Source organism: Hemicordylus capensis, chromosome 2 (assembly GCF_027244095.1).
Source record: "Hemicordylus capensis ecotype Gifberg chromosome 2, rHemCap1.1.pri, whole genome shotgun sequence".
In the NCBI taxonomy this organism is placed as follows: Eukaryota; Metazoa; Chordata; class Lepidosauria; order Squamata; family Cordylidae; genus Hemicordylus; species Hemicordylus capensis.
In genome coordinates, this window is record NC_069658.1 from 198,165,026 (window position 1) to 198,190,656 (window position 25,631).

Consider the following 25,631-nt stretch of genomic DNA (forward strand, 5'->3'; position numbering starts at 1 on the left):
AGGAGATCATCTGTCCAAAGAAAGGACTCCCTAGAGATGATGAATGTTGCTAGATGCTCAAATGAACATTGAAACGGATTCATTGCTCTTTTTTAGTTGGAACTCAAGTTTCTTCTCAGTGGGATCCTTGAGGACCGATTCTCCATCTCGTAGTTGTATTGCCCCTGACGTGAGAGCGGCCACATGAGCGTCAACAGGGGTTTTTGGAATAACGCTGCTGCTGTATGAACAAAACTGTAACATTTGTTAGCTAGCGTAGTTTGCATTGAGGGAGCTTGTCATTCCTGTCTCACCACTTCTGCAAGTCTCGGGGAGTGGAACCAAAAGGTCCTGTGAAGAGGTAGTGGGTAGAACTAGCTCCCTGCAGGCCCTCAACTTGTAGGCCCAAAGTATGTAAGGCTTTTACAAATAAATTGGAGAAGTGTTCAGAAGGAAAAGTCTCCATGAGTGCGATGCGCTTATGACTCCCCCCACCATCCTTTAGGAGAGGGTTCTGATGACAACGATGAAGAAGAGTCAGAATCCTGTGAGGAAGAGGTGAACTGTTCTTAAGGTCTGTTCTGCTTTTTGCATGGCCTTTTGGGCTGATGCTGTTCCAGCGTCTGGTTCAGCATGGAAGAAAAGAGCCCAGTGTTCCCTCTAAGACGTGCGCATGTGTGCGTGCTCACACATTTTTTGATGTCTGCTCAGTTAATTTTAGATCCCACTGAGGTTGAATTAGAAAGGCCCCACCCTGAATGCATGTACGTGCACATTGCCTTGATACTGCCACTCAGAACAAAATTCATTCCACACAATGAACGAAGTCAGACACTGTTGGAGCTTTCTCTTTCCCTTTCTCAGTTGGCACCTGCTATTCTATCAGGGCAGGTGCCGAGTAGTCTGCTTCTGAGGGCTTGGGCTGTTTGGTGGGAGTCAGTGCAGATCACAGAGGAATGCTCGGGCCCACCAGAAGACTTGAGATGCTCTCCTCCACGATGATGAGGTTGGGGCTTTTGGGTCTTCTGAAGGGGGAGGCAGAACATTGAATGGCAGTGAGTTAGGTTCTTGGTTGACCCAAGTATGGGTTCTGGCCCTTCCACCCCCAAGGCACACCCAATGAAGACCTGGTGGTCCGTGGTGGAGTGCTCTGCACGGCGTGCACCATCACACGGTGGTGATGGGGCTTACCAGGCAAAGAGGCCACAGACTTCTTCCCCTTCGGCATCAATACATGCAGAATGCCGGACCTCTGAGGCTCCATCAGCAGGAGAAGAGAAAGGAAAACGGAGGGAGGCAGAAGAGCTTTTTTGTGTGTGTGTGCATAATTTTGGGGAAACAGTTTAGGATAGAAGATAAAGTAGAACTGGATGAAAGAAAGAGATGAGGAATAAGAGAAACAGAGTGGAAGCAGAAGCAAGGCAATGCCAACCGCTCTGGAGCTCTGCAGGACAAACTAAACTGTGAGGGGCTATCCTCCTGGGCCTCTTAAAGGCTCTGACTAATTTGAATATGTCCTGCCCTCTGGAGCATGCTGGGGAGGATAACCCACATGAGATGTCCTTACCCAGCAGCTGAGAAGTGCAAGTTTAAAAAGCTTAAGCTCAAAAAAACAAGCTTAAAGGGATCTTGTTTTAAGCACACAATTTGTTATTCCATAAGTCAAGAGTTCTCAAATTTAGGTCCCTAGATGCTGTTCGACAACAACTCCTTTGGCTGTTGTGGCTGGGAATGATGGGAGTTGTTGTCCAATAGCTGGAGACCCAAGCTTGAGAACCCCTGCTGTAAAGGGCAAGCCAATTAGGGCCTCAACAATAGCAGCCCCAACCCATACTGGCCACTCACCATTCTGTCTGCTCATTATAGTCATGGTAACACAGAACCTGTGCCAGTTCTATCAGGACCACAGCCCGCTCATGTGTCCAACTGCTGCCTTCAGAGCATATCTCCAGCAGGTCACAAATCACATTGAAGCGCTCTTGGCCAGTGTCTACTCGCATAGCCTTATAAGCCTTCAGTTCTTCCAAGAGCAATTTCATGAGGATCTCAGGAGCTAAGCTGTAGCTTCCCAGGCCCTCCTTCAGAGTCCTGTGGTCAACATACAAGCCAGGAGTATGGGTTAGAACAGACACAAAGTGGAGCAGCCTCTAAAGTTCTGTCGACTGCATGGTTACAAGAACATAACATGGTCAATTTAAAATCACTGATTTAAATCAAGCTTCCCACAGATACCTCACATATTTCTTAAACAATGGTGAAAATCTGATCACTAGAACCTATTAATTTACCACTCAATAGAATAGTTACAACATTTTGGAGGGTACACTTTGTGTATTTCTAAACAGAACCTGTTTTTTTTTTTTTTTACTAATTTAGGAAATCGCACACAATACTTGGTGTTTAACGTAATTGCAATGTAATGTACTCATTACCTTCGTCAGGCTGCCCTGCATTTCCTTCTTGCCCAGCTTATACTAGACACCTTCTTTTTACCCAGGAAAAGCATTTCAAAACATTCCCAAATAGAGTTCTCTAAGGTCCAGAAACTATGACAGTTTTTCCTGTGGCAAAGTGTTGGGCAATATAGGAAGCTGTGTACTAAATAAAGCCTTCCTGTTTTGTTTCCACTGTTTTTCTACTCCATCTCCTTTCCTATATTGTGTTGGTCATACCTCCGCCTTGGTCCTGCCTCACTATCCAGCCTGTGTCTTTGCACATGCTACTTTAGCAGAGGCGTATCTAGGGAAAATAGCGCCTAGGGCAAGCACTGAAATTCCGCCCCCTGTCCAAACATCTGACATCCATCTTTCAGATAACTTTACCATAATATCAGCTGAAAAATACAAGTCAAGCTCGCTAATCTTTTAATATTTCAAAAACTATTTAGCAGTGGACGTAGCCAGACCAAAAAATGCTGGAAAACTACATATTTCAGTATGCTGGGGCTCATGAAATACCCAAATACTATGTGGAGGTGTACTTGGAAAACTAAACAGAAGTGCCTGTCTAATTCTCTACTATGCATTGTAGCATCACTATTACATAAGTTTTAAAAATAAATGGAGAATTTTACTTTTCCCAGATACTCTGGAAATAATTAAAAGGATATGCAGAGTAAACTGTGTCTCTGCTTGGAATATATTCTAGTCTTTCAGAAAGACAGTTAAAATGAGAGAGAGAGCAAGAAACTCCAAGTGGGCCTTAATACTAAGGATTTCACACCGATTCAAAGACAAACTCACCATTAATAGGCATATTATTAAGACATCAAATTTAACTCACTTATCACAAGAAGCAAAGTAAGAACAAATGAATACAATTCTAGCACATAAGCTTCAGCTCAGTATTCACAAGCCCTGACTCTCTGTACATAGTGCCAAACTGAATATGTGTACAATGACATATTAATTTTTTTAAAAAAATTACCTGTAGCCTCTTCTGGGGGCTTCCTAAAGGCTGTCGGGGGGTGGCCCTGCAAAGGTTCCCCCTCCCCCTGTTGGCCTCTAGGGCCTTACAGGGACCATTTGAGCATGTACAATGGCCATTTTTAAAAATATTTTTGAAAAAATGGCCACTGAAAACAAAATGGCTACCGCACATGCTCAAATGGCCTCTGCGAGGCCTGGCATGGACTAGGGCAGGGGTGGGGAACCTTGGCACTCCAGCTGTTTTTGAACTATAACTCCCACCATCCCCAGCCACAATAATTGTGGCTGGGGATGATGGGAGCTGTAGTTCAACAACAGCTGGAGTGCCAAGGTTCCCCACCCCTGGCCTAGGGCCTCATAGAGGCCATTTGAGCATGCGCAGTGGCCATTTTGTTTTCAGCAGCCATTTTTTTAATTTTTTAATTTTAGAAAAATGGCACCCCCCTTCAAGTGGCGCCCAGGGCACGTGCCCTGCCTGCCCTACCCTAGATACGCCCCTGTACTTTAGTCTGCTTAGAAATAGAACTGAAAGTCCAAACATTTCCAAAAGCAAGAGACAATAATTGCTGGACACTGCTGGAAACTAGAGCCATTTTTGAGATGAAACTGAAATGAATGTCCATGTTTGTGTGAGATAGAGAGTCATTAATTCAGTTTGGGGGGAGAGTGTGTTTGTGTAGTATGTTTGGGATGAGATTTCATTTTAACCATACCATTTTTTTACATTCAGATTTGAGATGTAGTATTCTATTTACATTTTAAATCCAGTTTATAAATATAAAAATCCATTTTTAAACCGTCTGTTTTAATCCACCCTGTGAATCTCTGGATAGTTAGTAATGTCCGTTAGGAGCTTGGATGCCAAAGCCTCCAACACTTCTGGGGGGGGGGGTGTCAGTTGAGTGGGGTGTTGAAACAGAACCTACAAGAATCTGGTCTACACCTGCAGTAAGTAGGACTAGGCAGCTTGGTATGTCTGTCCCACTTCAGCTCCACATCTTAAGATCCAATGTTTGAATAGGACCTGCAGATAGGCCTGAACTTAAGAGCAGAGAATTGCATGGGACAGACTGATCTACAGGCTCCATTACCACTTGGGAGAAGCTAGCCAGAGGTGTGTGTGGGGGGTGATGGGCAGAGAGCAAGAAAAAAATCCTCTTCTACAACCACCAACAGAACTCTGCACATTTGGAAATGTGTGTGAATAGGCATATTTGTGCTAGATATTCTGTGGAATAATTTAATTAGTAATCCCAATAATTTAGTTAGAAATCCCAATACAACAGACTGAGCATTTATACCTCCTTACAGATGGGAAGGAATACGACTTCTTTCGTTCAATAACATATACGTTTTAATTCTAGTTCAACTAAATAAAAGCACACTTGTTCAGTAGCTGAGTCTTTGCAGCCATAACTGGCAAAGTCTTTAGCAGCAAGAAGGGGCTCACCTACTCCATTTCCCTCTATTCATTCCTCATTACTATCTGATATGCAGAGGTAAGGTGCCCTAGCTCCCTTCAGGACCAACTGTGTTTCCTTTATCCCAGCAAGAATAGAGAGAGTTTAGTTGAATAAACTTCAGGTGGGGAGAAAAGAGGAAGCCATACTTCAATCTTGATACGCCTACAACAACAGATTGAGAAGCAGCCCCCAAATTGCTACTCCAAAGTCTGAATTTTGTTAAACCTCCCATTTCCCTTCTCACTTTAGTCTCAGGTCATCAGCTCCATTTTTGTGGGCATCCATTTTGATTTTGACCCAGGACGAGACAGGCTCCGTCATCTGCTCTACGATATCACTGCGCTGAGCAACCAGCCAGAACACCACGGTCTTGAGAGCCTCCTCTAACCTGCCCAGCTTCCTGCAGTTTTCCACTTGCAGTTTAAAGCAATTGTGCAGCTATGAAAAAAAGAAACAAGAAGTACTCAAGCGGCATACAGCAGAAATGAACTCCTGCAAGAAAAGAACACAAAGCCCTCTCCAGTTCTCAAACTCCCCATTAGCAAGAACAAGAAAATCTTGCATATCCTATGCCGCATGGCTCATGCTCCAAACGGTAATACTAGTGGCCCATGTATTATTAGGGTAATGGCTTTCAACTGGCAATGATGCTTCAAGCAGAGGTGCCTTCTAGTCCAGTTAGGTAGACTCTCTGGTATCACCATTTAAATACTGCCACATTTGTGTATTCCCTTCCACCAAGGAGCTCCATGCAGCACACATGTGGTTAAGGGTGATGCCTTTGGCAACGACCGACTGATCTGCTTAAGTTTCACACAGGGGAAGCAAAGGATCTCTGGGTGCCATTGGCAGTAGTGCCAAGATTCCACCTGGAGTATAAGCATGACCAGCAAAAGGGTCTGGTGAAGGAGCAGGCTAGGGTACAAAAGGCAGCAGCATACCTATGGAAAGTGGTGTGGATAATACCATGCTGCACAGAGGAAAGCTAGAGAGAGGGCAGAGATACAAGAGCTAGAATTCACACCCAGATTTGCCAGCTACTTCAACTCACCACCTTATCCTTATAAACCTGTGAAATAGGTTAGTCCAAGGCAGCAGCAACCCAACACATACTTAAGAGCAAGCCCCACTGAAGTTAGGAGGTCTTATTTTTTAGTAAACAGGTACAAGGTCATAGCTTAGGCAAAGCACACCCCAAAAAATCAAGGGGCTCTAAATCCAAGGTCAGTAGTGCACCCCCTGCATCACAACAGTACAGCAGTCTTCCTAGCAGATACAGGTCCTGGACTTTATGATGCTGCACCTGTGCCTCCTTCATACCTGCTCATAAAGTGACAAAAAGCTTGAAGTTACCTTTTCTGTAGGTAGTTCTGGGTATTTGAAGAGCTCCTCCTCGACCAGCCTTCTGCTAAAGAGCTCTGCTATAGAGTTCGACTCCACATACATCTTCTGACAGTAGAAGCTGTAGGCCAACCTGGACACGCAATAAGCTGGTAGGAGAACAGGACCAGTCATGATGGATTAAGCAGCCTCCTTTGGCCAAGGTACTGCTGACTATAGTGTCATCTCCTGAAGAGACTAGTGGACATTTTTGCCTGATCTAACAAGCCTCCTTCAGGAGGTTCCCTTGCAGGACATCTACCTTTGCCAGCATTATACTGATGAGGAGCCCAAGCATCAGCAGATAATTATTCACCATCCAGATCCCGGGTTGGCAAGTAAGTTTTAACAAGGGCCATATGCTGAATTGAGTAGGGGTTGCTCTGCCCACCACCAACTCCCACACAACCAAGACACAGACAAAGGGCTCCTTTTAAGCCACTCTTGCTGTCCAGAGGGAACAACAACAATGATCGTGGCCGAGTCCTTCCCTTATCTGCTCATCCCAATCTGCCGGCATCAGGCTCATATACAGGTATAAGAACGTAACAGCCCTGCTGAATCAGGCCCAAGGTCTATCTAGTCCAGCATCCTGTTTCCTACAGTGGTCCACCAGATGCCTCTGAGATGCCCACAGGCAAGAAGTGAGAGCATGCCCTCTCTCTTGCTATTGCTCCCCTGCAACTGGTATTTAGAGACATCTTGCCTCTGAGGCTAGGTGGCCAGATTTGGCTTTTTAAAAGCCAAATTCTGGCTTACGGCCGATTTGACCCACGAGTATACCCCTTAGGTTCTGGCAACCTTGCTCTGAGGCTGGAGGTGGCCTATAGCCATCACAATTAGAAGCCATTGATAGACCATTCCTGATAGCATGAAGAACCAAGATGCATAATGAGAGAATTCCAGCAGAACCTCTGTTCATACAACGGGAAGAGTTTAAGAACCAATTACCTGGAATATGCTGGACCTCCAGTTACCTATCCCTAATCAGAACAGCAGCAGGTGCTATTTCCAAGTTCCACAGTATGATTCAACAAGGAGATCTCCTTGATGAAAAGAAAAGCTGCAGTGTAGAGACTGAAAGTTCTGCCACTAATAAGGAAAAATCCATGCTTGTTTCTTCCTTATTATGAAAGATAATGATTCCAAATACACAGAGCTCTAGACAGCTGTTGGAAGACCACCATCAGTCTTAAACACCAACCTGAGACATCCAGGTACTCTGCCTTCTCTCTCTCAGGAAGGCCTTCTAATAAATCCAGCATCCAAGTAACAGCCCTTTGGAGAGATACCAATAACTGTGACAGCCCAGCAAAGTCTGGTCCCTGTGAGAAATAAAATCCCAGGCTTTAAGAGCAGAAAAAAGGAGCACAAGCTACAAGCATCAAGTAACATGTTGCCACAGCATCTGCTACAGACAGAGCTACCACCACGGTCCATCTTAGTGCAACCTCAGTTCTTAGATTTATACAGTCAGCTCTCTCACAATCCGATCAACCATTTTAATATAGTAAAGTAAGCAAGTATGGAAGCTTTTCAGAATCTTAATGGAGGCAATGTTTGCTTTCTGAAAAAGCAATCAAGGAAAGGCATTCCAGAATAGGATACTATTTCACACCCTGTTGCAACAGAGGATATATTCCAGAACCTCAAATACAGATGGACACAAGAGATTACATTGATCAAGAAAAGGAGGGTAAATTGTAGTAGTATGTAAAATTCTCATGTTTGAATTAGCCAGAGCACAGAACGACACCTATATCAGGCAGCAGTGATATAGCAAGATGCTGAGAGGCATCATCTCATACTGTGAGGGCGATGGCAATGGTAAACCCCTCCTGTAATTTACCGAAGAAAACCACATGGCTCTGTGGTCACCAGGAGTGGACACCAGCTCAAAGGCACAACTTTATTTTACTTCACACTCCAGCCTCCTGAACTCAGTCTTCCTTTTGGCTGCACAGAAGACTCACTTATGTCTTAATCTTCCTCTGCATTAACTTGTTGCCCATAAGCATCTTATAACTTGTATACATTTGCTAGCAATTCTACATGCTTGTAAACTTTGGAAGATTAAGACATAAGTGAGTCTTCTGTGCAGCCAAAAGGAAGACTGAGTTCAGGAGGCTGGAGCGTGAAGTAAAGTAAAGTTCTATTTTGATTGGCAGGTCTCCTTTACAGTCTCAAAGATGTATTCATTCATTCAAGGCATAAGGCTGGGACATTATACCTCTTCGTCTCATGACATCCCCTGTACCAAGATATGCTTACCCCAGTATACATACTCTTGGTAGGGAAACTACTTTTGCCACATTTCAGACACTTGAGTACATGTAGGCTGTTAAAAGAGATTACCCATGATCACATTTGTAAAGCAGCCCACACACTGTTCTTTAGTGGTTAGGTTTCAAGCTCAAGTACGAGTCACCCATTTTTCTCACCAAGATATACTAGATAACTAGATGGCCATTCAGTATATAAAAACACTGGCCCGTAGGCAAAATCAAACATGTTCTACTAAAAAAGAGCTTCATATGAAGAACACAGTCAGACCATTGGTTTACCTAGTTCAGTACTGTCTACACACTGGCTGGCATTTGCACTCCAGGATCTCAAACCAGGATCCTGCCTGGCCCTTTTTTGCTAACTGGGCAAAATGACACCTTTTAGAGTGGTGCCACTTCTTTATTATTTATTTATTTATTACATTTATAAACTGCCCCATCCAGAGGCTCTGGACGGTATACAATAACTTTTTAAAAGGCATAAAACCCACAATTAAAACAATGCTAAAACAACATAAAAACAATTCAAAAATGATTAAAACTATTTAAAACCAATTAAAACCCTTTTAAAAACAACAACATTTTATAAGCCTTGGAAGGCCAGGCCAAATAAATAGGGTTTTAGGGCTCTCTTAAAGGCCGACAGTGAGCCTAAACTGTGGATATCTGCCGGGAGTGCATTCCATAGACCAGGAGCAGCTGCAGAAAAGGCCCGGTTCCGGGTCGCCACTAGATGTACCGGTGGCAACTGGAGACGGACCTCTCCAGATGACCTCAACGAGCAATGGAGATCATACCAAAGAAGGCGCTCTCTAAGGTAACCCAGACCCAAGCCGTTCAGGGCTTTAAAGGTAATAACCAGCACTTTGTATTTCACCCGGAAACATATTGGCAGCCAATGCAGCTGTTTTAAGACAGGCATAATATGTTCTCTCCGGGTTACCCTAGAGACCAATCTGGCTGCCGCATTTTGAACTAACTCAAGTTTCTGAATTACGTACAAAGGCAGCCCCACGTAGAGCGCATTGCAGTAGTCAAGCCTGGAGGTTACCAGCTGATGCACCACTGTTTTGAGATCATTCTCTTCAAGCTGTCGAATCAGCCGAAGCTGATAGAAAGCGCTCCTGGCCATAGCCTCCACCTGAGATACCATGGTGAGGCCTGGATCCAAGAGCACTCCCTAGCCGCATACCTGTTCCTTCTGGGGGAGTGTAACCCCATCCAGCACAGGAAGATTTAACTCATCCCTTAAATTCCGATCCCCCAGAATGAGCACCTCCATCTTGCTTGGATTCAGCTTCAATTTGTTATCCCTCATCCAGCCCATTACTGCCCGTAGGCAGGCATCTAGGGAGTGAATGCCATTTCCTGATTATGAAGATGATGATGATGATGATAAGGAGAAAGAAACATTGGTAGACTTACCGTGAAGGGTTCTTTTTCTGGGTATGGGGAGGGCATCCTAACGTGACGGGTTATCAAGCTCTGCATGCTCTGAGACAGGACCAATCAAATTTCAGGTCGATCATATGTATCCATACAGCTGTCACTCATCCCCAGTTCCAGGACTGTTGAGCACAGAAAATACAGAGAGCAAGGAGAGAAAAAATAGTCCACAAGGGATGAAGTTGTACAGTAAACAGTGACAGCAAAGAACTAAGCAACCCTGGGAGTCGCCCCACCTCCCTGCATATCCGTCGTAAACATTCGCAGGTGGGCCGGATGCCCTCCCCATACCCAGAAAAAGAACCCTTCACGGTAAGTCTACCAATGTTTCTTTTTCCTTGGTATGGGGAGGGCATCCTAATGTGACGGGACGTACCAAAGCAATCCCAAGGGTGGGAGAGAATGATTAGACAACCTGTTGCAATACCGTCCTTCCTATTGCTGCTTGAGCAGCGTGAAAAGACGGAATCTTGTAATGCCTAATGAAGGGAGACACTGATGCCCAAGTTGCCACCTTGCAAATTTCTTCCAAGGGGGCACGAGCTGAAAAGGCCGCAGAAGTGCTGGCTCTGCGAGTGGAATGGGCAGAAATGTCACGAGGAACAGGTAGGTGAAGAGACTCATAAGCCAACGATATGGCAGCTCTGATCCATCGACCCACGGAAACCTTGTACGCCTTGGTCCCTAGGGAAGATGGCTGAAAGGAAACAAAAAGGGAATCCGTCTTTCTAAAGGTTTTGGTTCTTTTAATATACAATCTAAGTGCCCTACGCACATACAGAGTATGCCAAGCATGCTCCTTAGGGTGAGCAGGACTAGGACAGAAGGAGGGAAATACTAAATCTTGGCTCCTATGAAAAATGGAATTAACCTTGGGTAAGAAGGTGGGATCCAACTTCAAAAACAACACACTCCTTTTGAAAAATGCATAGCCAATTGCGCACAGAGAGGGCAGCTAGTTCAGGAGCCCTTCGTGCCGAGGTGATGGCCACAAGAAACAAGACTCTAAAGGACAAAATTCTCAAGGGAGCTAAACGAAGAGGCTCGAATGGAGCCTTAGTAAGAGCATTTAAAACTAAATTCAAATCCCAGGAGGGAAACCTATGTACGGGAGGCAGAGCCAAGTTGCTCACTCCCCTTAGAAAACGTCTAATATGAGGGTGCAAGGAAGATGAACCAGGCACCGCTAAATCCAGGACTGAGGACAAGGCTGAAGTTTGCCTCCTCAATGTGCTGGGACACAGATCTTTCTCAAGACCTGCTTGAAGGAACCCCAGCACCTCTGCAACCCCCGCCAAGGATGGAACAAAATCCTGCTTCCGCCCCCAGGAACAAAAGGCTGATCAGGTAACCCGATAAATGTGCAAAGTGGACGGCCTTCTTGACGCTATGATAGTGTCTTGCACCTGGCGGGAATATCCCTTGGAATCTAGGGTAATGCGCTCAACCTTCATGCGTGAAGGCGTAGCCAGACCAGATCCGGATGACATAGAGGTCCTTCTGATAGTAGATCTCTCCTTAGGGGAAGAGGCCACAGCGGTTGGACTGAGAGACTCAGGAGGTCAGAAAATCAGGGTCTTCGCGGCCAATAAGGAGCTATCAAAACGGCTTCTGCTTCTTCTAATAGGAACGAGCTCAGGATTGGAGTCAGGGGAAAGGCATAAAGTAATCCCCGTGGCCAGGGAGACGTGAGAGCATCCACTTCTTCTGCGTGAGGAGTTAGATATCTTGCGAAAAACCTTGGTAGTTTGGCGTTTTCCTGTGACGCGAAGAGGTCCAGCTGTGGACAACCCCACCTGTGGACAATTTCCTTGAAGACTTCCAGATGCAGGGCCCACTCTGCTGGATCCACCGCTTGGTGGCTGGCCAATCCGCTTGTAGATTCTCCGTGCCGCTCAGATGTTCCACCGTCATGGAGTGTAGGTGAATTTCCGCCCATGCGGATAGTAAGTTGGATTCCTGCATGAGGGGCCTTGATCTTGTGCCACCCTGGTGATTTACGTGAGCTTTTGCGGTCACGTTGTCTGTCCTTATCAGAACATGTCTCCCTATCAACAGATCACGGAACTGCAGAAGAGCTAATAGAATTGCCTTCAACTCTAGCCAGTTGATGTTGTTCTCCAAATCCTTCTGAACCCACAACCCCTGCGCATGATGTGCCAGGCAGTGGGCCCCCCAACCAGAGAGGCTGGCATCTGTCGTCACCACAATCCTCTGGGGAGTTTCCAGAAGTATTTACTTTCCTATCGCCGGCGACAGCCACCAAAGGCGAGAATTCCTGACCTTCCGTGGTAAGCGAAGTTTTATCTGCTTCTTTGCCATAATGGCTTCCTGATAAGGAAGCAAGAACCATTGAAGTGGGCTCGAATGCCACCTGGCCCAGGGCGTGCATTCTAGGCAGGCGATCACTGAGCCCATGAGTTGAGCCAGAGACATGAGGGAACCCCATTTCCTGGACAGCCATGGCCTGATGTGTGAGGCAATCTTCTGTTGTCAGTCCGTTGGGAGAGAAACAGTGCCCGATCTCATGTCGAAAACAACTCCCAGGTGCTGGAGTACACAAGATGGGTTTAGGTGGCTCTTGGTACGGTTGATGACAAACCCGTGATCCTCTAGTATCTGGACGTCCTGAGCTATGTCCTTGGAGGCTTGATTGTAGGACAGAGATCTCACGAGCAAGCTGTCCAGATACGGGTAAACATGGATCCCCCGCAAGCGCATGTAAGCTATCACTGCCACCATGAGTTTGGTGAATACGCGAGGAGCTGAGGACAACCCGAAGGGTAGAGCCCTGTACTGGAACAGTCTCTGATTGTAAACAAACCTCCGGTATTGGCGAGAGGCAGAATGAATCGGTACATGTAAGTACGCCTCTGAAAGGTCTATCGAGGACAAGTAATTGCTCGGGTGTACGGCTGCCTTTATTGTCCTTAAAGACTCCATTCGAAATGTGCATTTTTGCACAAACTGATTTTAATCTTTTCAAATCCAGAATCGCGCACCAGGAGTCGTCTTTTTTTTGGGGGGGGGGGCACCAAAAAGAGAAGAGAAAAGACACCTACACATAATTCCAGCAACAGAACCAGTTCTATCGCATGGATGTCTAATAAGTGTTGGATGCTTTGGCCCATCAACAGTCTCTTGGACCTCACCTTGGGGACAGGTGTTAAGAAAAGAAAATCGGGAGGAGTTGCCACAAGGTCTATAACATAGCCGTGCTTTACTGTTCTCAACACCCATTGATCCGTGGTGCTGTGCACCCAGGCTTCTGCGAATTCCAGAAGCCTGCCCCCCACCGATATCGCGTCATTGCTTACGGTTTTGTGCGTTGACATAACCTCCAGCACGTGCTCTTCCCGATTATCTGCCTGTTATTCCAGGGGTGACACCAGTTAGCCCTGAAGGAAGATCCACGATCATCTCTTCCTTGGTAGCTGTCTCTAAACCCTGTATTGGCAGGTCTATTGAAAGTTCTGAAGGAACAAAAGGCATTCTGGAAGGTGTTATTTCCCCTGAAAATCCTCCTTGAATTACCACGCCCAACTGGCATGGTTTTCTTTTTGTCCTTTGTGTCCACTAAAATAGGATCCAAGGATTCACCAAATAACTTCCCCCCCAGAAAGGGAGTAGACGCCAAGGTGACCTTGGACTTGGCATCTGCCCTCCAATTTTTCAACCACAAACCTCTGCGGATTGCCACGCCTGCTGCCATGGCACGAGAGGCGTGCTGTATGCAGTCCAAACCAGAGTCCGCCATAAGGGCAGACGATCTGGCTAACTTATTCAAACCCTGGTGGAGTTTTAAATTCTTTTGTGGTACCAGCTTAACAAGCTCCTTAGTCCACAAAATGGAGGCTCTAGCGAAAATAGAATTAGTGGCAGCTGCCCTTATGACAGTTGCAGATGCCTCATGAGCCTTACGTAGCAGATGATCCACTTTCTTTTCCTCTGGTGTCTTAAGAAGGTCATCTCCCTCCTTGTTCACCAGAGCCCCAGTTACCAGCTGGGCCACAGGTCCATCCACCACAGGAACTGTCAAAAGAGCCATTATATCAGGAGGTAAGGCATACAATTTTTTGGGAAGGATATGGCAGGTTTAGTGGCCCCCGGCACACCCCACTCTGCAAACACAACATCTTTTTAAAATGGTGGAAAAGGTACAGTGGCTGCTGAAATAGAGGTTGATGGAAAACCTTCCTGATCAAAGCCAGCGGCTGAAGGTGTGCCAGTCTCCTGAGACACATCCTTGATGGCCCTTTTGGCTTGAAAGGGAGTAGCAGCCAAGGTGACCTTGGACTTGGCATCTACCCGTCAATTTTTTTTTTTTTTAACCACAACTCTCTGCGCAGTGCCACCCCGGCTGCCATGGCACGAGAGGCGTGCTGTATGCAGTCCAGACCTGAGTCTGCCATAAGGGCAGAAGCTCTGGCCAATTTATTTAAACCCTGGCGGAGTTTAAGATTTTCTGGAGGTATCAGCTTAACAAGCTCTTTAGTCCACAGAATGGAAGCTCTATTGTAGCTGCTTTTTTGGGCGGAGGGGCGGGCAAAACAGGAGTCTCCTGGCTCACAGTTGCTCCTTCTTCATTAACATTAGCCAAAAGGCTCAAGCTCGCTGTCCCTCCAACTGAGGGAACAATTGCGGCTTCTGTGAAGGGGCCCTCCGAAAGGGAACCCTTCAACATATTCCCCATATGAGCAGGCTCCATAGTCAGAATAATACAGCCTTAATCAGAGGAAATAATCAAAATAAGCAGCTAAATGAGCGTAATTGGCGACTCCCTTCCCATCCTTGCACACAGAATAAAGGAAGGGAGAAACCGGCCTGAAGTAGTCAGAGAAAGTGAAAGACGATGATAAAGGCTGTGAAGATTTTCCTCACAGCGCTAATCAAGCTCTGTCTGCGGACTGACTTAGCAGAGAAGATACCCATGCCAGACAGTGCCTCTTAACAAACTCCCCCAGCCAAATTAAATCACCCGGGGACGGCTGTTTGCCGCCAGGGAGTGGAGGCATATTAGACAAACCGACACCTGCAGTGGTAGACATAGCAGCGGCAGCAGCAGCAGACAGACCCTGAGGAGGGTCGAGGACTGTGAGTGGCGTCGGCGCGCTAAACAGAACCTGAGGAGGGTCAAGGGCGGTACATGAAGTTGTCGCGCTAATAGGACCCTGAGGAGGGTCGAGCACGGAGACCGCCGCTGGCACGCTAATCGGACCCCACTGGGGGGTCATTAATAGACAGAACCCTGGAAGGGTTCAGAGATCGGCGTCATGCGCCCAGGTTCCCCATTGCTCTTAAAAAGAACGGCAGGGCTAGACTTGGAGAGGAGAGCTAAAATGGCCACCGCGCCTTTGGCAGTTAAATCGGGCGGGAAAGCGGAAGGTTGCTGCGCCCGAACTGCCTTCAACTGCAGTCTATCGCTCAGTGGCGTGCTGCCAGGGGATCGTATATGCTTTTTCTTTTTGACAATGCCCTTTTCCTTTAGGTGTTTAGTTTTCTTTTTCGATTTCTTGGGCGGCGGGGCAGGCAGATTAGAAGCCTCCTGGCTCACAGTAGTCTCCTCTCCTTTATCAATGGCCGTTAGGCCCAAGCTCGCTGTCCCTGCCACCGAGGGAACAATCGCGGCTTCTGTGAAGGGGCCCTCCAGAAGGGAACCCTTCAACATATCCCCCATAATCAGGCTCCATATTGCGAATAAGAGAGACCTCAACAGAGGAAATCCAAAAGTAAAAACTATTAAAATAAAAAAGGAGAAAGGCTGTGAAATTTTTCCTCACAGCAATACTCATGCTCTGTCTGTGGAGCGAGACAGGACTGGAACTGGGGATGAGTGACAGCTGTCTGGATACATATGATCGACCTGAAATTTGATTGGTCCTGTCTCAGAGCATGCAGAGCTTGATAACCCGTCACGTTAGGATGCCCTCCCCATACCAAGGAAAAAAATAGATTTGGGTGTCATCAGCATACTGATAACACCCTGCACCAAATCTCCTGATGACCTCACCCAGCGGTTTCATGTAAATATTAAAAAGCATTGGTGACAAAATTGATCCCTGAGGGACTCCATATAATAGCTCCTGTTTTAAAGAGGAACTGTCACCAAGCTCCACCATCTGGAATCTGCCTGAGAGATAGGAACGGAACCACTGCAAAGCAGTGCCTCCTATCCCCAATTCCCCCAGGCGATCCAGAAGGATACCATGGTCGATGGTATCGAACGCTGCCGAGAGATCCAAAAGAACCAACAGAGTTACACTCCCTCTGTTGATTCCCCAGTAAAGGTCATTCATCAGGCTGACCAAGGCAGACTCAACCCCATAGCCCACTCTAAAGCCAGTTTGAAATGGGTCTAGATCAGGGATTCCCAAACTTGGGTCCTCAGGTGTTATTGGACTTCAACTCCCATAATCCCCAGCCTCAGTGGCCTTTGGTTGGGGATTATGGGAGTTGAAGTCCAATAACACCTGAGGACCCAAGTTTGAGAATCACTGGTCTAGATAATCGGTTTCCTCCAAAACCACCTGGAGCTGGTTAGCCACCACTCTCTCAGTCACCTTACCCAACCATGGGAGATTGGAGACTGGCCTATAACTGTCCATCACTGAGGAATATAGGGAAGGCTTCTTAAGAAGTGGTCTAATAATTGCCTCCTTCAAACAAGGAGGCATCCTACTCTCCCTCAGCAATGAGTTAATGATATTAACTAAGTCATTTCCAACAATCTCCCTGCTAGATAAAAGCAGCCATGTCGGCCAAGGATCCAGAGAACAAGTAGTAGGCCGCAGCGCCCCAAGCAGCTTGTCCACGTCATCAGGCATCACAGATTGAAACTGATCCAATCTAATACTGCAAGAGGGATTGCTGGACACCACCTTAATAGACTCTGCAGAAACAGTGGAGTCCAAGTCGGCCCGAATACAGGAGATTTTGTCCACAAAGAACCCATTGAAAGCATCACAGCAGAACAAAGTCCCCAGGGATTGATCTGAATTGGAAGGAGCCTGAATCAAACTCCTCACAACCCAGGACAGCTCTGCCGGACGCGAACCCACAGAAGCAATGCACGCAGAGCAGAATTGTTTTTTTGCCACACGCACTGCCTCCGCATAAACCTTCAAATGGGCTCTATGCTGCGTCCTGTCACATTCAAGCCGAGTTCTCCTCCACTTGTGCTCCAGTCGCTTACCTTGCTGCTTCAGACCCTGTAACTCCTCTGTATACCAAGGGGCCACTTTTAAAGCAGATCAGAAGGGACGCTTAGGAGCGATCATGTCTACTGCCCGGGTGAGTTCCCTATTCCAGGTTCCCACCGGGGCATCAACAGAATCACTGGCAGAACCAACATCAAAACCCTCCAAGGCTTTTTGGCCATCTTAATAGGTCCTCCACCCCTGCAGGCCTGAGTTGTAGCTATGAAACCAACCTTAACCAGGTAGTGGTCCGTCCATGACAATGGGGAGACCACAGGATCCCCCACCCACGGGTATACAAGTACTTCCCACTTGTATTTAGGAAGATAACAACTGCCCCTATCCAACCCAGCATCCCTCCCAGTGTGCTGGTGGTGACATTTTGTGGGGCAAGGAACAGTTTTCTCATTTCCTCATTTGCTGTGTAAATGAGCTTTTGTTGTTGTAGAAAAGTGATTCAATACTTGAAGATGCCAGGAATTGTCTATATGGTCCCTTGTAGCCATATTGTCTAGAAGTAGTAAGTACAGGGATCAGAACACAGTTGTACCCAGTCAATTGAAAGGCCCATTTAGTGACTCTCAAGTCCTTTTAATAGGAGATGTGGGGTCTGAACCTTGAATCTTATGCATGCAAAGCATATGCTCAGTCACTGAGCCATCCAAGAGTCTCTGCTGGGCTAAGACTTACAGGACTCAACTTTAAAGGAACATTGAGGCTGTCCTCAAACGCAGCCTAACCCAGGCTAGCCTGAGTTAGGCTGTGCATGAGAACCGCCAGGATCAGGCCCAATCCCAGAGGGCCAGCACTGCCTAGCCCCACTGCTAGCTGAAGTTTTCGGAACGAGCACTCCTAAGCTTGGCTACTTGCTCATATATGAGCCAGGCTGTTTGCAGCCCAGCCGCAAAGCCACAGGCGCTTAGAGTGCCTGTTTCTTGGAGGAATCCCCCAGTGCATTGTGGGTGTCATGCAATGCATTGTGGGATTCCCAGAGGCCAGGACAATGAGTCCCTGCCTCTGTTTACACGCGCTGCCAGGAGCAGCAGGGAGATTCATCCATGTTGCTCCCTGCAGTGCTGGTCGTGGGTGCGTGGCTTGCATCCTTCAGGGCTGTAAGCGATTGTCTGGGGGAAGGTAGGTTGAGCCCTGCTTCCCGCCCTGACCCCATCCCACCCACTGTGGACAGGCGTGGTCGTGTACATAGCCCCACTGTATTTTCTTCTACTTCCAAACCAAAGATAAAAGTCTCAATCCTAACTCCACGCACACTGTGGTTTTTGTTAAGAGATTCTTCAGGGCACATGCAGTCCCTTGATTTCCCATACCTGTAGAGCCTGGAGTGAGTCACATATCACAGTTGTGTATAGCTGGAAGAAGTTGCATAGCAGCTTCTTCAGAGCTTGCTGCTGTTTCGTGTTGTCTAGTGCAACCTGTAGGGGATAGATTTAGTAGAAAAATACTTGAACAATCCCAAACTAAGCCTGCACCAAGTTTTTTACAGTGTCTAATTAATTGACAGTTCTACTAAAAGACTATGTGTGCATGCATACACACACACATGCTGGCAAGGAGGAACTAGGTTACAGACCCATTTGGATCTTTGAGACAGGAAAGGGTATGGTTTACCTACTATTTTTGGCCAGGCTTATAACATTTCCAGTGTGAAATGCAATAGATGAGAACTGGGAAATTAGTATCTCTGGGATGTAGCTCAATTATTTGTATTCTAAAATCCAGCTGTGCATCTCTCACACAGTTGTCCTTTAAAACCAGGTTTCTATACCTCATGAGGACAGTCAGCATGCTCAAGGACCTTTCCAACCCTTCCACACCTCCTGCCCATGTAGCCTTTTTTCCCCCAACTGTCTGCCCGGGACACAAGTTTTAAAAGCTGCATGTTTCATAGCCAATAGAAGCACATTAGCCTGCCTCACAGTTTGGATTTTTGGGGTGCACTGGATACCACCATGACTTTCAAGATCCAACTATGCTTTTGATGTCATCCAGGACTATATATGAAAGGCCAGAAAGAGCTTTACTCACAGTATCCAGCAGCTTGCTAAGGAGCCTGAAATAACCTTCCATGAAGGCAGACAACCCTAGAATATCTTGCAGGCCAAAGACCTTTAGTTTGCTCTTCCTCGCATGTTCATATAGAGGGGTTATGAACAACTGGCATGTTTCAGCCAGCACTCTGAGCAGGGGCTCTTGAGCATCTAATGAGGTATTCAGAGCCTCAGCTGCCTGGGTAAAGAAGGGCCCTGCTGAACCTGAAGCAAGCCCAAATACTCTGTTCAGTTCCACGCCGGCAGTGAGGAGGTCTAAAGCGACACTGAAGCAATCTCTCTTGTTCCTCAGTTTCCTCAAGTAGCCACTGGATTGCTGGAGCACTTCCTTACTTTCCCGGAAGCAGCCACTTTTGCAGAGGTAACGAACCCTCACCACAGTGAGTTCAAACACACAGAGGGAATCCTGGAAGGCCAAAGGCTCATTCATGCCTGTCCTTTCCAACAGAGCTGCAACAACATGGCAGATTTGCTCACTGAGGAAACGGGCCTCTTCCCCACTTAGTGGGCTCCGCTGGGCCTCAAATATAACAGCTGCAGTAGAAGTGTGCCGGGCTACCATGGAGGTAAAGAAAGGTGGCTCCGGAAGCATGAGGCCAGTGCCATCATGCTCCAGAAGGAATAAGAAGCGGGCTGCTTGCAGCTGGGTGGAGAGCACAGTCCTGAACCCGGCAGGAGTCTTGTCCATTTTAGCCATGGCATCTGTACACTTCCACAGTATGCTAAAGGCACTTTTGGCAATAGAAACACGGTCATCAGCAGACACCTGTGGAGGCTGGCATTTCAACAGGTCAGCATAGAGAAGATCAGCAAACTTCATGCAGGCATCCGATGGGCCTCGGGCAGCAATACCCTTGAGCAAATGGAAGAGCAACCGTTCCAAGTAGAGAGGAATACAGTGGAGCCTAGCTGTTACATAGCCATGATAGGCCACCTCGGCCAGGGCTTGAAGATTTTCAAAGTAAGCTGGGCAATCCAAACCTTCACCAAGTCGATGGATGCAAGCCCGTAAGATTCTGTCACATGCTGTTGTCTGTCTGGAAGCTTGGCTTGGTCCATCTGTATGTTTTGCCATTACAAGGTATTCCTGGAATTAAAATAAAAGTTTGTTATGTCAATCCAACATTAAAGTATTTTAAACTTTTAAAAGCCCTGTTTAATGAAGATGGATTCAATAATTGTCCTAACAGCAGCTTGCAGTATCAAGCCTCATCCAGAGAACTGCTCCCTAGTTGATACTGGAACAATTGAGATTTCTTCCCTTATTACACATCCTCAGTTCACACAAGACAACTGCGACTGGAACCTTCAGGACCATATTTTGGTGACACACAGTGGGCTTCAGAGGGAAGGGAAGATTAACAAAAGTCACTCCTTCACCGCCCTCAAGTGACAGCACAGCAATAATATGGAACTCACACTGCTGCACGTATGCAATGGGAGGAAAGCCAATCTTGTGGTAGTAAGCATGAATTGTCCCCTTTGCTAAGCAGGGTCCGCCTTGCATTTGATTGGGAGACTACATGTGAGCACTGGAAGATATTGCCCTTAGGGGATGGAGACGCTCTGGGAAGAGCACCTGTATGCCCTCCCTGGGCTGAGACTCCTGCCTGCAACCTTGGAGAACCTGCTGCCAGTCTGTGTACACAATACTGAGCTAGATGGACCAAGGGTCTGACTCAGTAGAAGGCAGCTTCCTGTACGCCCTTGCTCTCTCCGTGTGTGTGTGTGTGTGTGTGTGTGTGTGTGTTTGTCTGTGAAATTTGAATGTCAGTCAATGATTACTCCACAAATGTGTCAGTAATCTCCCATTAACGGCTTTTAACTCAGTGGTCAAACTAGCAGTCACTACATTTTACAATCTTACCTTCAGCTCCAACAACAAGGCCAGTGTTTCTTGGGGAGTACTGGTCTGTGCCATGAAATCCATGTCTTTGAGGAACTTCATTCTGCATCCTACAGAAAGGGAGAGCACTCTCATACATTATTAGCCAACCAACAGAGTTAGACCTGGCCTTGTTTCCAGTCTAGTCTAACTGCAGTTCCCAATACTCCATCTCAGCTTTATCATAGCACTGAACCGATGAGTCTTTTCAGATCACACATCTACTCTATCTCAGTCCTACACCAGCAATATTCATACATATCTGGATGGACTTCAACAGTGGCAGCAGCAGGGAAGTCATGAAGTACAAAGGGCCAACTAGGCCAGTTTATACTGAATAGCACAAGGGTGAGATAGTGAAGCAAACCCCAGTATCTGAACCGCTAGCTCACAAGTGTGGTAAATTGCCTAATCTCACAACATTCAGTCACAGAGACACTCACTGTACAGTGAGGGGCCATCTCTCAGTGGAAGAGCACCTGCTTTGCATACAGAAGGTCTTAGGTTCAATCTTGGCATCTCCTGACTGAGCAAGATGGACCAATGGTCTCAGTAGAAGGCAGCTTCATATGTCCATACTGCATTTACACGAATCCAATACTAGATTTTTTCCAAGTGCTTTGATGTTAGAAATGGGGGGGGGGAGTCTTAAATTCAGGGTCCACTTCCTATTGAGTAAATAGTAGAACTTATGTTTAACCCACATTTTTAAAGAGGGTCAGATCACCTTAAATTCAAGGTCATCTATCCTGGTAAATACAGTAACTGTAAGACTTGTCGATATGAGATACACTTTTGAGATAAGGGACACCAGGCAAACCTCTCCCTATCAGTCCTAAATGCCACAACCCTTACAGTACCAAAAGTCATCCACGTATTCAATCCAGTCTGACACTTTGCGTTTTCCCACAGCCACACTACAATTTTTTTTTTTAAAGGCCAGAACTGAAGATGCATTCAGTAATATTCCTGAAGTTATCTAGTGAAAAACGTACACAGACACAAGGGTGGTTCAAGGGGCATAAGGTGTGAGCAAGAAGTTTAATGAGGTGAAGTTAACTTTAAAAACCCAAAGCACACCAAGAGGGTACTTGCTTGTGTCAACGCAGGCTTGGGCTTTCCTTCCCCGCTCTTCAAGCTTCTTCTCAGTATTCCTAAATCCTACTCTTAACCACTATAGCTTGAAACGTGGTACCTCTCTATAAAGAGGAAGAGAAACCTCAGCTCCTTTATAGCGTTGTTCACTGATCTCAGGGTTCTTTAAGGAGATGCGGGAAAGAGTCATAACAGTTCAGACAGTGTATAGCAGATAATCGCGTAGACGACAAATTTGTCGTGCAGAGGTGCACCTCCATCACGCTACTTACTACGAACGAACCCCACACAGACAGCCCTCCACACAGACCTCCCCGCCCCACACTTCGCGAAAGCCATATCCCCCCCAGGCAGCCTACCCGCAGGCAGGGGGGTCTCTCTCCCCAGTTCCCAGCCGGTCATGCGCTCTATGAAGCCGCCCCTGCAGGAGCAACAGGAAAATCGGAACTCGTCTCGCCTCGCGCCCTGTTCAAATCGGCGCCCGCGGCCAATCACCGGTGCAGCCTTGTCGCCCCGCCCTTCTCTTGCCTTGCCTGCTGGGAAGTTTGGTCTTTTGCCCCGAAAGCTGTCTTGTCGTAGTGTGTCTAGGCTGACGCACGTGTTGCGGCATCTGCTTTCGTGGGCTACACTCCACTTCGTCACATACGTGGTGTGGCGCCAGCATCTGAGCCCAGGCTTCTTGCATGTGATGAAGTACGATGTAGTCTGCGAGAGCGTCTTTAGGTTACTACTCTGTTCTTTCTGAAAAGAACTATAGATGCCCCCGCCCCATGCACTGATCTGAAGCTCGAGCATTTCTGCCCCCCACGGGGAAGAGAGGGTCGGTTTGGTAAACCGGGCCCCTCCCCTCGCGGTTGTGTTCTTGTCAAACCGCGCAACTAGCCTCCAACTAACTTGCTCAGAAGGAGATCCCACTAATTTCAATGATATTTGCCCCTCAGTATTGTAAATGTGGCTAGAAAGAATTGCAGTCCAGAAAGAAAAAACTCAAGCAGCAATCCTTTGCACGCTTCCTCGGATGTCAGTCGTGTTGGAGTCAGTGAGACAGCAGCCGCATTCCAAAGAAACGTGCATTGTAGGAGCAGGCTAGCTATCAAAACATTTCTTTTCACACCAGCGGCGCCTCGACAATGAGTTCCTCGCTTTTTGTGGCAGTAGTTTAAGAGACGAACACATTTATTGTGGCAATAACTGATACCCTTTAAAGAGCCGCACGACTGTTTGTTTTTGCTGCGGCTTAGCTGGAAGTAAACGCAGAGCGTGGAACGCAATTCGTGGGGCCGCGTGACAGACTCCACAAGCGGTAGAAGCCGTCGGGATACCGGTAATGCGCACGCGCAGTCATCGCGCTTGTCCGGATGCTCCCCGGCTTTGTGCGACGGTTGCTGGTGCGGTGGGCCAGGGGTAGCTGTTGTAGCCACAGCAGCACCATGTCGGCGCCCTCTTCCTCGGGTCGCTCTCTGCAGCCTGTCACTCACGTCATCTTCGACTTGGACGGCACCCTTCTGGATACTGAACCTCTTTATACTATTATGTTCCAAGACATCTGTAGCCGTTTTGGGAAGAACTTCAATTGGGAGATTAAATCCTTAATTATGGGTAGGCAAGAGTTGGTGGGTTTAGAAATCATCCGAGAGACCCTACAGATTCCAGCAACCAAAGAAGAAATGCAGGATCTCATGAAGCAGAAGAAAGAAGAATTACTTCCCAAGACTCAGCTGATGCCAGGAGCTGAGAAACTTGTCCGCCATCTACAGAAACACAACATACCCCTTGCTATTGCCACCAGCTCCAATCGAGAAGCGTATGAAATGAAAATAACCCATCATAAAGACCTCTTTGGTTTTTTTCATCATATCGTGGTGGCTGATGACCCTGAAGTGAAGGCTGGCAAGCCACAGCCTGATGTTTTCCTAGCCTGTGCAAAGAGGTTTGTACCTCCAGCACCTCCAGCAAAGTGTCTTGTGTTGGAAGATGCTCCTAATGGGGTCAAAGGGGCTTTGGCAGCTGGGATGCAGGTAGTTATGATTCCAGATGAGCATCTGAAGAAAGAACTTACCCAGGAAGCCACTCTGGTGCTCCAGTCTATGAACGACTTCAAGCCAGAAATGTTTGGTTTGCCAAAGCTTAACTGAGTACTCTTCCGATATTTATTGTATTAATTTTGTCTTCCTGGTTTTAGAAAAGAACAGGCCATTTGTTCAAGGTGTCCTAGTCCCTATTACATCTTCCATTACCATCATTAAAGTTTACTGGGCAACTCATTTATTCAGATCCAGAAATGTCAGATGGAAAGGTGGGCTGTATATGCTTACACATACATGTAAGACAGGCTTCTCAGCCTGCTCTTTCCGGAGACCTCCAGAAAAAGACAATTTGTCCCTGAAACTTCAGGAAGTGCAGAGCAGGGAACTTCTTTCACACAAGAGAAAAAAGGAAAGAAATCTTTGATTGTGTGTGCACTTTTTGCATTTTTAAAGAGACTGAATCACATCAGTATTGTTGCCCATTTTTGGCCAGTCCACATTTCTACGTTGTCTGTTTCTGTTCTTGAGCGTATGCTAAGCATGTGTCATATGAAAATCCCATATTTAGCTTGAATGTGAGATAAGATGATGTTCTCAAACACTCTGCCACGAAATCCTTACTTGCCTCAAAGTATTAGCCAACTTAAAAATATTTATGACTGCAGGTACAGTTCTATTAAATTTTACCTGTGTTCTTATAAAACTGCATATTCCACCTTTCTCCTCCCATCTGCAGCAGGTGTTCAAGGCTGCTAACAAAATACAAAAATAAAAGCCACATAAAAATATAAATTACTAAAAATTACTTTGGCTCTAACAGATGTCTAGTAAACTGGCTAGATTTCCCACCCTAACATACTTTATATTTTTGTGAGCTACAATCAGGAACTAGGTTAAAGTATATGTAAATGAAAAATAATTAAAATACTTCCCCACCAGTCATATTGCTAATCACTATGACTAGACCCAAGAACAGTGAACAGAAGCAGAAAGTGACTTCGTGCTGTTTCAGGCACTCATACACAAGCCCTAAGGAAAGACTTTTTGCACTGCAGCACCACAATATATTGGTTGCATTACAATATGAGAAACATGATCAGTAAAATAGAGGCTATAGTTTATGAACTCTATTGCACAGGTGGACAGAAGGTGGATAGGATATTCTGGTAGATTTCTGCTACTGCAGTAAGTCAGCAAGGTTTCTGATTCTTAATTGTTTAATTCTAGCAGCAACAACAAGGTCCTTTTTCTTCTAAATTAAGCTGCTGAACAAAGGAACCTTGGGGGATTTACATGTGAAAAGACAGCAAGCTCAGTTCTGGTACTGAAAACAAATTCATGAAGAACATGTGTTCAGAGGTACCCTAGTCCTTAAATCTTT

At 46.5% G+C, this 25,631-nt stretch overlaps 2 protein-coding genes across 5 annotated transcripts in view; one reads left to right on the forward strand and one right to left on the reverse strand.

Annotated features, from left to right (window-relative positions):
• The window catches only part of ESPL1 (extra spindle pole bodies like 1, separase), a 57,923-nt gene extending 35,195 nt beyond the window's left edge, over nt 1–22,728 (reverse strand). Inside the window, exons 1-8 of one of the 4 annotated variants that reach the window (XM_053297402.1) lie at nt 22,583–22,727; nt 21,111–21,199; nt 19,221–20,330; nt 18,503–18,607; nt 7,455–7,575; nt 6,224–6,360; nt 5,115–5,308; nt 1,825–2,067 (exon numbers count right to left, since the gene is read on the reverse strand). In XM_053297402.1, the coding sequence (XP_053153377.1) occupies nt 1,825–2,067; nt 5,115–5,308; nt 6,224–6,360; nt 7,455–7,575; nt 18,503–18,607; nt 19,221–20,330; nt 21,111–21,199; nt 22,583–22,625 (2,042 nt within the window). In that variant the 5' untranslated portion in view covers nt 22,626–22,727. Of the gene's footprint in view, nt 1–1,824; nt 2,068–5,114; nt 5,309–6,223; nt 6,361–7,454; nt 7,576–9,960; nt 14,974–15,761; nt 15,788–18,502; nt 18,608–19,220; nt 20,331–21,110; nt 21,200–22,582 lie in introns of those variants that run through there. The other 3 variants (XM_053297403.1, XM_053297405.1, XM_053297404.1) reach the window with 3 other exon arrangements.
• A 346-nt stretch (nt 22,729–23,074) lies between these two features.
• Nucleotides 23,075–24,716, forward strand: LOC128345458 (pseudouridine-5'-phosphatase-like). Its single transcript, XM_053297413.1, has one exon. It carries the CDS (start codon nt 23,582–23,584, stop codon nt 24,356–24,358), a length of 777 nt encoding a protein of 258 aa, XP_053153388.1. The 5' UTR covers nt 23,075–23,581; the 3' UTR covers nt 24,359–24,716.
• The last annotated feature ends 915 nt before the right edge of the window (nt 24,717–25,631 follow it).

Excerpts from the sequence above, each read along its gene's own strand:
- LOC128345458 (XM_053297413.1), top strand. The coding sequence starts at position 23,582 with ATGCTCCCCGGCTTTGTGCGACGGTTGCTGGTGCGGTGGGCCAGGGGT.